At 45.2% G+C, this 12,627-nt stretch overlaps 2 protein-coding genes across 4 annotated transcripts; one reads left to right on the forward strand and one right to left on the reverse strand.

The window, feature by feature from the left end:
* Window positions 1–38: 38 nt before the first annotated feature.
* chtopa (chromatin target of PRMT1a) lies at window positions 39–9,795 on the reverse strand. 3 transcript variants are annotated; one of them, XM_017481216.3, is made up of 6 exons: window positions 9,515–9,794; window positions 5,764–5,855; window positions 4,539–4,689; window positions 1,531–1,711; window positions 1,148–1,279; window positions 39–904 (listed from the first exon to the last, which is right to left on the reverse strand). In XM_017481216.3, the coding sequence occupies exons 2-6, from the start codon at window positions 5,826–5,828 to the stop codon at window positions 705–707; spliced, it is 729 nt and encodes a 242-aa protein (XP_017336705.1). In that variant the 5' UTR covers window positions 5,829–5,855; window positions 9,515–9,794; the 3' UTR covers window positions 39–704. The 3 variants fall into 3 exon arrangements, with proteins under 3 accessions (XP_017336705.1, XP_017336704.1, XP_053540029.1); XM_017481215.3 differs by lacking the exon at window positions 9,515–9,794 and adding an exon at window positions 6,367–6,466; XM_053684054.1 differs by having other exon boundaries at window positions 4,539–5,855; window positions 9,515–9,795.
* A 163-nt stretch (window positions 9,796–9,958) lies between these two features.
* Window positions 9,959–11,870, forward strand: snapin (SNAP associated protein). The gene is made up of 4 exons (XM_017481217.3): window positions 9,959–10,282; window positions 10,421–10,467; window positions 10,583–10,701; window positions 11,168–11,870. Exons 1-4 carry the CDS (start codon window positions 10,167–10,169, stop codon window positions 11,273–11,275), a joined length of 390 nt encoding a protein of 129 aa, XP_017336706.1. The 5' UTR covers window positions 9,959–10,166; the 3' UTR covers window positions 11,276–11,870.
* The last annotated feature ends 757 nt before the right edge of the window (window positions 11,871–12,627 follow it).

The raw sequence follows: 12,627 nt of genomic DNA on the forward strand, positions 1-12,627 counted from the left end.
TTAACGTCACATGCTTCACGTTTAAGATCAAAACACAGTTTGTTGTCCATCAAGGCCAATGTTTATTAAAAGACAAAGTAAAAACAGCGGTAGAATTACAACAGACCAAGGTGTTTTGTAGTGGACTTTTTTTTTTTTTAAACACAAAAACAACTGCAGTCATCAATAACTGTGAGGAGTTCATGAGCACAACATGACCGTTAAAAATCACAATAAAATATCATAAGATGGAGAGGAAGCGTGTTTGTGGCACAGTGTATCCAGGGACATCATGTGCCAGAACAAATCTGATTAGGTTTTTAGAGTAGACCAATAATAAATTTCCCCATAGTCCGGCTCAATAAAACTCACAGGGTAAAAAGTCTGTTTACTGAGGGTCCATGTCAGGGGCAGAGCTCCTAGTTACAGGGCACGGGGTTTTACAGTGTGGATGGAAACGTCCACGATCCTTCAATCGGCATTTCTATTGGCACTGCGTGAACACTAAACGAGCCTACGCTCTAAATCAGAACGCTTAAGGAGCTTAACATCTGACAGTACATCCAACTCTCACTGTGTATACATATATAGATATATCTCATCACTTTGTAGAAAGTTCAGTGTAAATAGCAGTTTTATTAAATTGGACGTTCAGGGGGGGAAAAAAAAGGCCTGTAACTATATGCCTAACTGACGAGATGCCGAACAGGGCGTGCATGTGCAGATCACTCCATGCTCTCTGGGTCAGCTTGGGCCATGTAGGCGTCCAGCTCTGCGTCCAGATGTCCCTTGGTTTTGGACATGTAGGCGTCCAGCTGATTGTCCAGCTGTTCCCTGGTGACAGCAGGGCGTCCCGTTCCTCTGCCTCTACCTCGACCACGGCCTCTTCCGAGGAAACCGCCTCGACCACGCAGCCCTCCACGACCTGACAGGCAGGCGCAAGATGCAGTACGTTATCTTGATGTTCGACATGCACAATATCACCAACATGGACGCGGGGCTTCATATAGCAATCTTTTAGTAGCTTTTTTTTTTTTGACAGCTTTCAAGTCTCTTGCAGGATAAATTTTTTGTGACTAGTGCATTTTGCATAAATGCTGCTGAGAATAATTCAATAATATACGACATCATATCCAAACAAACAAACAAACATCCCGTAACTCCTCACCTCGGGCTCCAGCTCCTCCGCGCGCGGCTCCACGTCCAATCAGAGCGGCTCCTCGACCCGGGGCTCCCCCACGCTGACGCATTCCTCTGCGAATACCCAGACGCCCTGGACCACCTCTGCCCTTTAGCTGACCTGTCACACACACACACACGTTCACAGTTAATCCTTTAAAACATGCAGTATGACTGCAGCGGTCAATGACCGAGGTCTAACACCACGGCAGCTTTATATTTTCAGTTTGAGAAGTGGTAATTAATCCACTACACCCCCGTCTCACTGTAATACCAGTACTCTCTCGGTGTTATGAACAGGAATTTGTAGCATTGTTTGATACATTTCAAGCTTGCTGTGATGTAAAGCAGGGAGAGTTCATCACACCCCACCTCTAAAAGCCAGCGCTCCTCTCATAGGACCTCCTCTTCCTCGTCCTCTGAGGCCTCGTGTAGCTCCGCGCATTCCTACCACGCCGAAGCCACGCCCCCCGGCGCCTCCTCGCATCAGCGGGCCGACGGGCCGGCCCAGACGTGCCTGGATGTTGCTCTTCCCGAGCCGCTGCTTCAGGCTCTGCGGACAGGACACGAGGAACCAAAGCGGCATGAAGAGAGGATTAGAAACCGGTCGGGAGGAAAGAACCGAATCATTCTCACGGCTCCGACGCCATCGCTACTTCTAGCATCCTTTCAAAGTTTATACTCAGTGTAGCAAACCTATGCAGAGAAAATAGAGCATTTTGTAAATTCAACAAAAACAAAGCGTCAGAGATGCATGAGCTGTCCAGCACGGACACGAAGCTGGATTACTCTTGATACACAATTTAAAACAAAAATCTATCTGAAATGTTAGACCACGATAAAAACATCATTCTTCCGATCGTCTTCTAACGGAGAGATCGGCGTCTTCCGTTCCGAGGTTTACGTGAAGGTTTCGCCAGCGTTCGTCATGTCCGCAGTTCACGTTCGAATCCTACTCCTTTGCAGTAATTAAAGCTCTGTGCACCGAGCAGTGCTTTCTGGACACCTTTCGAGTCAAAAGACTTATTTTTGATAGCTTTTACTTTAAATTGGTTTCCGAACAAACACTTGACAAAGGGTATTTTTTCTACAGATGTTACGCTCGAGCGATCGTCTCAGGAGCCTGGGTTCAGACACAGAACTCTGAAATGGAAGCCGACATTCTGACGTGATCGAGCCAAAACGAATCTCACCGCCGCCCAACTACTTAAACGCGGCAGTCTTTAGGACCTCGAGACAAACGCTGCGTTCAAGGAGGACGTGCCGAGATGGGATGTTATTGATGTTATTACAATTAGCAGATTACCGCTTACAAGGCAGACAGACAGACAATTCACCAAAAACAGTGGATTAACAAGATCCAGAGAGTGTATTTCCAGCACAGATCAGAATACTTCCTGCCTGTATAACGCGGACCGTGTATCAGAACGTTTACGTCCGATATACTGTACACGGCTTTCGTGAAAATATTTCACCCGTGTTAAACCCGCGTCTCGAATCGACACGGGTCTCTCCTGAATCCAGACCCGCGTCACGTGAAGGTTGTGAGAGAAGAACCAGGCAGGAGTAACCTCTCCTCCGTCACGCAGGAGCGTGAGGAAGCAATTCATTTCCGGATCTGACATTTCCCGTAGCGCGACGGGAACGCCACGCGCTCGCTGGCCGAGTAGGACAGATAAACACCGGTGTTCCGTTTCACTGAGACTCGTTATGATTGACGATGGTATCTGGAATCGCAGATAGACACAGGGTGCGTACAGTAAATGCGTAATGAAAACCCAGGACTTTTCACGGACTGTTCAAGCACTAGTCTTTTTGTTTTGTGTTCAAGGAGAGAACAGGCTAGCTCCACACACAGGGGGAGGAGGTGGGAATCGAACGCACTGCTGCTCTCTGCCCCTCACTGAACAGAGGGGAGAGAGAACGAGAGAGAGAGAGGGAGAGAAAGAAAGAATAAAAAGAAAGAGTCAAAGGGAGGGAGGGAGAGACAGAAAAAGAGAGACAAAGAGGAAGGAAAAAAAAGAGAGGAAAAGAAAGGGATAGAGAAAGAAAGGGAGAGTGAAAGAGAGCATGAAAAAGAAAAAGAGACAAAGAGAGACAGAAAAAGAGAAAGAGAAAGAGACAGACACAGAGAGAGAGAGCAATGTACAGCAGCAGCTTCTATGGAAAGTTGCCACGGATTGCTCAAAAAGTCGCTAGATTTGTCGCTGGGGGCTTTGTTTTGTTTTGTTTTTTTGAAAGAAAGGGGAAAAAAGTTGCTACAGGGGTCTGAAAAGTGACCGGATCCGTCTCTGTCAGAACGAGTGAGTGAAGAGCGAGAGGAGGAGGCGGAGGAAGAGGAGGGGCTGCAGCGGGGTGTTATATTCCGAGGGAAAGGATTGTATTCGTGTTCTACCGAAAATAAGCTCCACTAGATTTAAAAAAACGTCTATTTTCAAGGTTACTTTCTTTTCAAAAAGCTAAATTCAAGCACCCTGTACGAACCCTGTACGAACCCTGCAGGACCCAACTCTCTCCATGTCCGAGCCGGAAGATTTAAAAATCAGTGGGGAAACCGTCGTGTCTGGAGCGGTACCGGCGACAAAAATCCCCGTTCTCCTTTTGTGCGTCCTATACGAACCGTAATCACCTGCGGGCTGACTTCAGGGCGGAGCAACACCAAATGGAAGGTGTGCTGCCAACAAGCGAAGGCGTGAACGGAGGTTTCAATTAAGAAGAATCGAAACGAGTCAGAGCTGAACCTGCCTCCGGCTTCCTCGTTCCCGCCCCGAACTTGGGAAATATCACTTGGGACGCCTTTGGTGTCTGGTTTAAAAAAAAAAAAAATAAAAACCTGAAATATTGCCAAATAGGTGACGTGACAGTTTTCTTTACCACCAACTCTTCACCATCTCTCGCAAAATGACGCACAACCATTCTCCTTCCCCGTCATAATACAAGTAAACAATTACATAATTAAATAAATAAACGGGTCGATAAATTAATGACAAATAAACGAGCAAATAACTCTTGCCCCGCCCCCGCACACGATAACATGGTGTACGTGCGCTCTCAGAGGCTGACAGGACGATCTGAGCACGGAGAACACGCCCAACACTACACGCATGTGCAGATCAAAGCATCTGATAACGAGCGTACTTACAGCCAATCACGTTTATTTACAGACCTGCCTTTAGTTTTGCAGCATCACTGACCTTCTTAAAGAGTAATAATGTTTTTTTTTTAAACACTGGTGGTGATTGTAGCTATTTATTCCGCTTGCAAGCATCATCAAACGAAGCTTTACAGATGTTTGGAGAACTCCACTGAAACGAATCACTCTGTAGCACGTGTAGGCCGTTATTCTTCTTTTGCGCTCTCTCTCTCTTTCTCTCGCCCACCTGTTTGTGCTGCAGTGCTGCCTGCACCGACGGCCTGTTCTCCATCTGCTGGGCGAGGCGGCGGTTCCTGGCGCTGGCCATGTGCTGCTGCTGCATCGTCGCCCGGATGCTAACGGCGGTCGGCTGCTTGTTCTTCATCATGTTTGTGAAGCTTGTGGGACGCAACCGAAAGGAGCGGAGAGCAAAGAGAGGGAGAGATAGAAAGAGAGAGAGAGAGAGAGAGAGAGAGAGAGAGAGAGAGAGAGATAGAGGAGAGGGGGATACGAGGAAAGGAGGTTTCCACATCAAATCACTTCACACACCATGGACGTAGCCACAGGGGAACCTGTAGCAATTCACTGACGGCCTGTTTATCAGGCGCTCTCTTTTCTTTTTCTCTCCCCCCCCCCTTCATTACACTCTCTCTTGGTAAAGTCTGGTGACACCCCAACATTTCAACCAAAAGCCTGTCAACTTCTAAAAGCGAGGGAGAAGAGCAAACAGAGGCAGATTACAGCAAGAACGAAGACGTGAAAGAAGGAGGATTTTCAGAGTCGCTGCCACTTACGGACCGCCGTCTTCACGTCGTCAGACTCGGACGACACGAGACGGAAGGCGGACCAGGACTTGAGGGGGTGTCTGGCAACTCGGCCACTTACAGCCCGGACCGTGACCTCTGGACTTTTTTTTTTTTGCTGCGAGAGGCTCGTGAGGGAAACAGGGGAAGGGGGTGATGGGAGCGGGTCACGTCCGGGCACGGGCTGAGCGCCTTGTGCGAGAGAGTGAGAAAAGATGGAAATGGAGTTGAAAAGAAGAAGAGGAGGAGGTCTAAGTGAGAGAGTTTGTGTGAGAGAGAGAGGGCAAGAAATATGGCACGGTTCGTTAAATCTCATCTCTGCCATGTTCGAGGAGGTTCTTGTGCAGGAAGCTTACCTCACCATGATTACACTTCCCCCTCTCACCTCAGGGTGTGCACTGCTTACGCAAGATGGCCGACGTGACGGAAAGCCCGTCAGCGGGTCTCCGGCGCGGCGCGTACGCGCGTCCGGAGCCATGTTAGGTGAGCAGTGCACAAACCGCGAGCAGCCTGGCGTCCGCGCCCGTTCTGCTCTGCTCTGGTATCTCCCCTCATTGACCTCCACAGAGCATGGCTTCCTGCACCGTGCCTTAAGTATCTCTGCATGATTGTTTTGTTTTTCTCCCCCCGGGGCTTGAGATAGTGCTGTCAGGATGCGTGGAGCCTCACCGCTCGTTCAGCGACACCTTGGTGGTGCTTTTCAGCACGACTTTTTGAGTTGAGGGGGAGCTCATGTTCTTCTCGCTCTTGTCGGCTTGATCCTGCAGGGAGACATTTTAAATACGAAGGGGTAAAAATCGAAAAGTTCTTCCCAAGGGGACAAAATGTCTAGTAAATATTGCACGTCTTATATACACCTTATTTCCTATATAACTAGACTCTGTATAGACTATACCCTATGTAGTGCACTATATATATCTCCAATGTGGAGCCTCTATACAACCTCGAGGTATTGAATAGTGACTTCTCCATCCTGTCTAGTGCACTATACGTGAACCATCCAGCACTCCCTACATAAACACACTACAAAGTAGGGCTGCACAATTAATCGAATATCGATCGCGATTTTGACCGCTGTGAGGGAAATTATTCGTTTTTACTTTCTAATAATTTTGTTTCTGTTCATCAGAGGATAACGCCTAAGGCGACCAAGTCATGTGACTGAGATCAGTACAGAACTACTATATATAGTAATGGTTCAGCACAAGCACTTCAGAGCGCTCTCATTATTCTATCCTGTATTAACCATCTTTCTGTAATAAACTTTTTTACCTTCAGAGGCTGAGTCTGTGAGTGTTGTTTAGTTTCCATGACAATTTGGCGTCTCCTGGCTGGGCTGCGCGAGTCTTTCAGCTTTTCTGAACAAGTGAAAAGTTTTCACCCTGAAGTCTGTGTTAACACGCAGGCGGTTTGCCCTTTGTTGTGCAGAGTGAAAGACCGATGCGGCCTTACCCCTGACTGGTAGGAATCATCAAGAATTTAGAATTAGAATTTTATGAAGTCATCGTGTATTGCTGTCCGTATGGAAGGGAGTCCATGACGTGAGAAATGCGTGCATTACATTGAGAGAAGTATTACACGGAGCGATTTCTTATAAGAAGTTCCAGGAACTTCGCCTCTGCGACGGCAGAGATATTGGTGTTTCTTAGATCACCGCTTCATAACTAAGATATATACCGAAGGATTTTGTCTACGATGTTTGCGCAACTCAATCCAATAACGTGGGTTGAGGTTTGAGGGAAGAGAAGGTCATGTCCGTACATCCAAACAGGACTCCGGTGCGGTAGTGATAATGATCATCTCCAGTGATAATGGCACACCTTTTGTGAGCCATGCCCTTAAGTAGGTGGGTGAATATTTGGGTACTGAATTAAAGCAGCACTGTGCATATCATCCAGCTAGTGGTGGGGTGGTAGAGAGAGAAAATGGGACACTAAAAAAAAAAAATAATAAAATAAAACACAGATTGAGCAAATGCTGTTCTGTAGCAGGCTTAGGATGGGCTTAGCCCCTTTGGGATACTGTTTGGGAGACCTCCACACACAGGAATTGGACCTGTGACAGCTCCTCTTCCCGACGCTGCAGCATGTGATGCAATGTTAAATTACTGTGCAACCCTGTCCTCTGCTCTGCACTCTATCCACAAGCAGGTAAAAGCAGCGCTTCAAGATCCAGACATGGGCCCGCTGCAGGATCTGAAGCCCGGAGAGTGGATCGTGATCAAGGACATCCGCAGGACCAGGTGGAACAAGCCACGGTGGTCTGGGCCATATCAGGTTCTCTTTGTCACTCATTCAGCAGTGAAAGTCAACCAGAGAGCCACATGGATGCGTGCGAGCCAGTGCAGGAGCGTGCCAGAGCCGAGCATCGAGCCGGAGAAGACGGGACTGCAATAGGAGAACTAACCGTAATTCTCTATCAAGAGGACCTACGCTTAGGAACAACAATCTGCATATGCACACCCACACACGACACACTACACCCCGACACATCAACACACCAATCCCATGCGACTCCACAATAGACGGTCTTAAGTGGTATCTAGTAGCCTGTGAAATCACAGACATGTAGTTTTTGGAGAAAATGTTGACGCCATGGAAACTGTACTCTTAGGAGGACTGAACTTCATTAGTGCGTACTATATAGCCACATGACCAGGACAGAGGTTAGACGACGTGACTTTGCTACCTGACCTCTTACGCCCCAAAGCTCCCTGACCACAGACCACTGTTGCGGACTAGACACAAATCATTAGATGTCGACCTGCACATCCACTCACACATAGAAACCTATTCCTAATCGTACACCCTTCTCCTGGTACACGTGGTATCTGTTAGTAAGCCCGGTCATGGAAATAAACTCACAAATCACTGGGACCTTTCCTGACAACTCTGGGGGTCCGGGGGTAGACTCTTAAGCTGGAAAGATAAACCAAATCGCGAAATTGAAGTTTACTGGGCGGAAGACTTAATGATCAATCACGCCAATCACATCGTTGCAGCAGGAAGAGTGCATGACGCACACACTTTTACCCAAATTTGGTATTTAGCTGATCGTGGTGACGGGACTAAGTGCCTAAGGCAACGTGATTTCTATAGTTCCCACATAAGCCCGCGAAGTTCTTTAGTAGACTATTGCTGCAGACTGGACGACAATTAGTAGTTAAAGCCCGCATGCCAACATATTGGCCGCCTCTGTATCGCCTTTCGTCAGAAGAATCATTGCCAACAGTGCTACCCACACATCACCACACATCCCCCCGTCAAGCAGACACATGACGGTTATTCTATCATTGAACACATGCGGTCTGCGATACGCAACCCTTCACAGACTAGCGAGATGGGGTTTGATTGGCTGACCTCAGTACTCGGGGGGTGGGGCTCGTGGATATCAACCGTCTGTCAACCAATAGGCGCAATAATTCTTCTTGTCCTGCTCATCTTGCCTTGTACTGTTTCTCTCGTTCAGAGCAGTCTCTCAGTTTCATTCTCATCAGAGGATAACACCCAAGGAGGTCATGTCATGTCACTGAGATCAGTACAGAATGTTTATCTGCTTACAGAGACACAAACATGTTCTTCTGTTCAAGGTTCACCTGTACATCTTAGACTTTGAAACAAATCCTGTTTGAACTGCCTCATCGGTACACAGAAGTGCGTCATGCTCTGTGCTTCATATAGTAGTGGTTCAGCACAAGCACTTCAGAGCGCTCTCATTAATCTATCCCGTATTAACCATCTTTCTGTAATATTGGGTGATTTAGCTGCGTCTCTCCTCCTGTAAACACTGTCATTGCCTTTTCTGCATACGCCTGAATTGTTTGTATTTGGTTGCATATTGTTCTCTCATATTTATTTTAATTTATCCTATATCTTGGGAGCAATTTTATTGATATTTTGCTTCTACGAGATGATGCACTTTAAGGACCAGTCTAATTTGATGTAAAGATTGGCACATTAACAGGAATGTAGCACAACATGGAGGTGAAAGCAGCGGTCTGTTTATTTAAATATGAAAGCGCAATAAAAACGCTGTCCCTAAAAATCGAGGAATAATCGTGATCTCAATATCGATCAAAATAATCGTGATTATAATGTTGCCCATAATCGTGCAGCCCTACTACAAAGGGTGTGATAAAAGGCGTAGGCATCCTACATAGTGCACTAAATGTCCAATAAAGACCTTTTTAAAAAACAACAAACAAACAAACAAACAAACAAACAACAACTCGAGTTACAAATGTCCAATAGTATACTTTTATAAAGCTTTAAATGTGTTAAAACTGAGCGAGTCGGCCATTTTACTGAAACAAGCGTTAATTAAAACTAGCTATTCTCACAGTTCGGTGATATTTATTTAAATTCAAACATTATGTACATCATCAGAAACGCTTTTAAACGTAATCATGTGGTTTACTTACTTTGTTCGAGTATCTGTTGATTTAATGTTTAATGTAAAGCAGCTTTATTAGCCGCTCGGCTCACGCGCTAGCTAGCTAGCTTAACTGACTCAACTGATCCCTAAAAGCTAGCTGATCAAAGAAACTTCCGGTAAAGTCGTTATTTATAATAATGGTAATAATAATCCCCTCTTCCTTAATTTATAATTTCGAGGAAAAACTAGCGATTATCTACCTATACAGCTAACTACACTGCCCTGTCGGTCTTCTCTCTTCTGGTTCATCACAAAATGGTGCGAACAGCTGCGACATGGGAAAATGGAGGCTAAACCCCACCCTCTGTGTGCTCTTCTACGCTGTGATTGGCTGGAGGGTCAGCTCATAACCAGTTCTGATTGGACAGTTGGGAAGTCGTTCACGTCACTCTTTGGCAACAGTTTAAAAACAACGTTTTAATGCGTTTTTAGCATATATATATTCAGCGTGTCGTTTCGGAATTTACGTTACGATACAAATGTACAACTGTTCTAAATTTCCTTCCCCTTCACGTACAGAACGGTGAAGTTAGCGAGCACACGAGGCGGGGTTTTGTCGGGATTTTTCGGGATTTTGTCGGGATTTTCACCACAATCTCGCGAGACTTCATAGGCAAGCCACACAAGACGCAGGCAAGATGGCGGCGCTCGCAGTGGTGGAAACTCCGTCTGGAAAAGATGCCATTGCCGAAGGGCTTATGGATCTGTTGAAACCAGCAGTGCAGCAGCTTGATCTACATGTGCATGCAGTGAGGTAAATAAATACATAAATAAAATTTGGAGCTACACCCACGAATACAGTGTTACACCAGGACTCTGACGTTTTGTTTATTGTTTACTTGTTTATTGTTTACTTGGCTCTTTCGAATAATGTTTTTAATTCTGCACACAGGGAGAGTCAAGTGGAGCTCCGAGAACACATTGACAACTTGGCAACTGGTGACTTTATTCATACAAACACTGCTGACTGTGTTTATTTGAATGACTGAATGCTTTTATAATAATGATGCGTTTATTTATTTATTTATTCATTCTATAACACATTTCATTTCAGAGCTGTGTAGAATTAACGAACACCAGAAAGTCGCCCTGGACTTGGATCCCTATGTAAAGAAACTGCTCAATGCCAGGCGCAGAGTGGTTCTGGTTAATAACATCCTACAGAATGCACAAGTAAGTAAGTCGGTATGTTTATATACAGTACAGTACACCTCAGCTCCTTCTTTCATTACTTTAAAAGCCTTGAGTTATCATACTGTTTCTAACACGCCCATGTTTACTTCCCCTCGTGACTCGGCAGCGAGATGTGATCCCGAGCCCGCTGTCAGAACTGTTACAGGAAGTTGCGCTAGATCACAATTGCAGAAAAGTCGAGTCGTTTAAGTTGGTTCATTTACATGATTTTGTTCAGTTTTAACCAAACGTGCACTCTGATCACGCGTCCATCAGAAGTGTTATTTCACAATCTGTTTCTATGTCTGTATTTAGAAAAAAATTCTTCTTCTTTTTTTTTTTACGTGATTGGGTAACAGTGTGTTGAAATCGTACGGGCCGGGGGTCTGAGAAACCCCAGTCATTTGTAAATCTTGGGCTTCCCAGATGACTTATCCACCACTCTTATTTCCACTTATCGTTACAGGAACGCTTACGGAGGTTGAACCATAACGTGGCGAAGGAGACGGCGCGCCGGAAAACCATGCTTGAAACGTCCGGAGCGTTTTCCACTCGGTCTCCTAGCAAGCCGTGATGAGCGGCAGCTAAACAATGGACTGCACGATGAAGACACTGTGTGCACTATTCCATGAAATGTTCCTGTGTATAATCACAGATGCGGTGGTCTATGCACAGGATCGGCTAATGTACAGCACTGAGGCCTGGGCTCGTTTAGAAGCAGCCAGAGAGCCTGCCTTGTACTGAGAGCTGTTTTTTAAAATATATATATATATATATATATATTTGCACAAGAAAATCACGAGTTTAGTATGCGTAATGATTAATAGCCGTGATTAACGATTAATAATGAATGCCTCTTTGATATGCAAATGGCTTGAACTCTTCTGATTATGTTTTCGTCACACAGTACAACTGTTTGTATCTTTAAATCCCAAAAAGCATGATCGTATGAAAGAGAATTGGTAGATTTTTTTTTCTCAACTAAGCGGTAGCTAACCTCTATATAACCTTTATTAAGCTAGCTTAATAAAACACTTATCCAGATGTGCTGCCTAGCATTAGACTAGCTACTATGTTGTGTAGTCATGCTTGAGTGAGAGAGAGAGAGAGAGAGAGTGTGAGTGTGTAAGTAGAGTACATTCCAGTTTATTATTAAACCAGATTGCACACATCAGCGTGCTGAGTTTTTTTTAATGTTGTCCAGGAGAAACTCTACACATCACGTGTTCATCATTGGTCTTACTAAAACAGCAGCCATTTTAAGAAACGTGGAAACAACACACTGTCACACACAATGTGTGAGTAATAAAACACTCGTGCTGTTGCTGTAAGCATGTCGAAGGTGATTATTTTTCATGCAGTGGCTCATCCTGAAGTGTTTCATTCCTCTTACACCACAGAAATTCGCCGATTTTCATTATTATCGTTTTTATTTATTAAAGAACGAGCTGTGTTGTTATTTGTCCGTTTGTAGCTGCGATTGGTTTCTATAAAGCAGCTTTAAGCAGTCTTTCCCCTCAGCAGCCTCTCTGTTTTCTCTTACGTTATGTTAATAAGCCCCCAAAAGAACACACGTGAAACCGTAAAGTGCCCCCTCGTGAACACTGCTGTGGTGGAAAGCATTACAAAGAGCATTACAAAGTGCTGACACTGGAGACTCCTTCCATAAATGTTAAATAAAAACGTCTTGTCACAGGAACCTGAAGAATATCAACATTTATACCGTACATCTATAGTTTGTTTTTTATTAATCCCTTTATTATTACTCATAGATTATTATTATTATGTGGTGTGTCCAACATACACGTTTTGTGTGGAACCTGTTACCGTAGAAACCTTAATGATTTAGAACGAGCACATTAATGTAAACCTGTGATGTGCAGAGCTGCTGTTATATTAAATGAATAGACTCCCACCGTGGCCCTG

Source organism: Ictalurus punctatus, chromosome 12, assembly GCF_001660625.3.
Source record: "Ictalurus punctatus breed USDA103 chromosome 12, Coco_2.0, whole genome shotgun sequence".
Taxonomy (NCBI): Eukaryota; Metazoa; Chordata; class Actinopteri; order Siluriformes; family Ictaluridae; genus Ictalurus; species Ictalurus punctatus.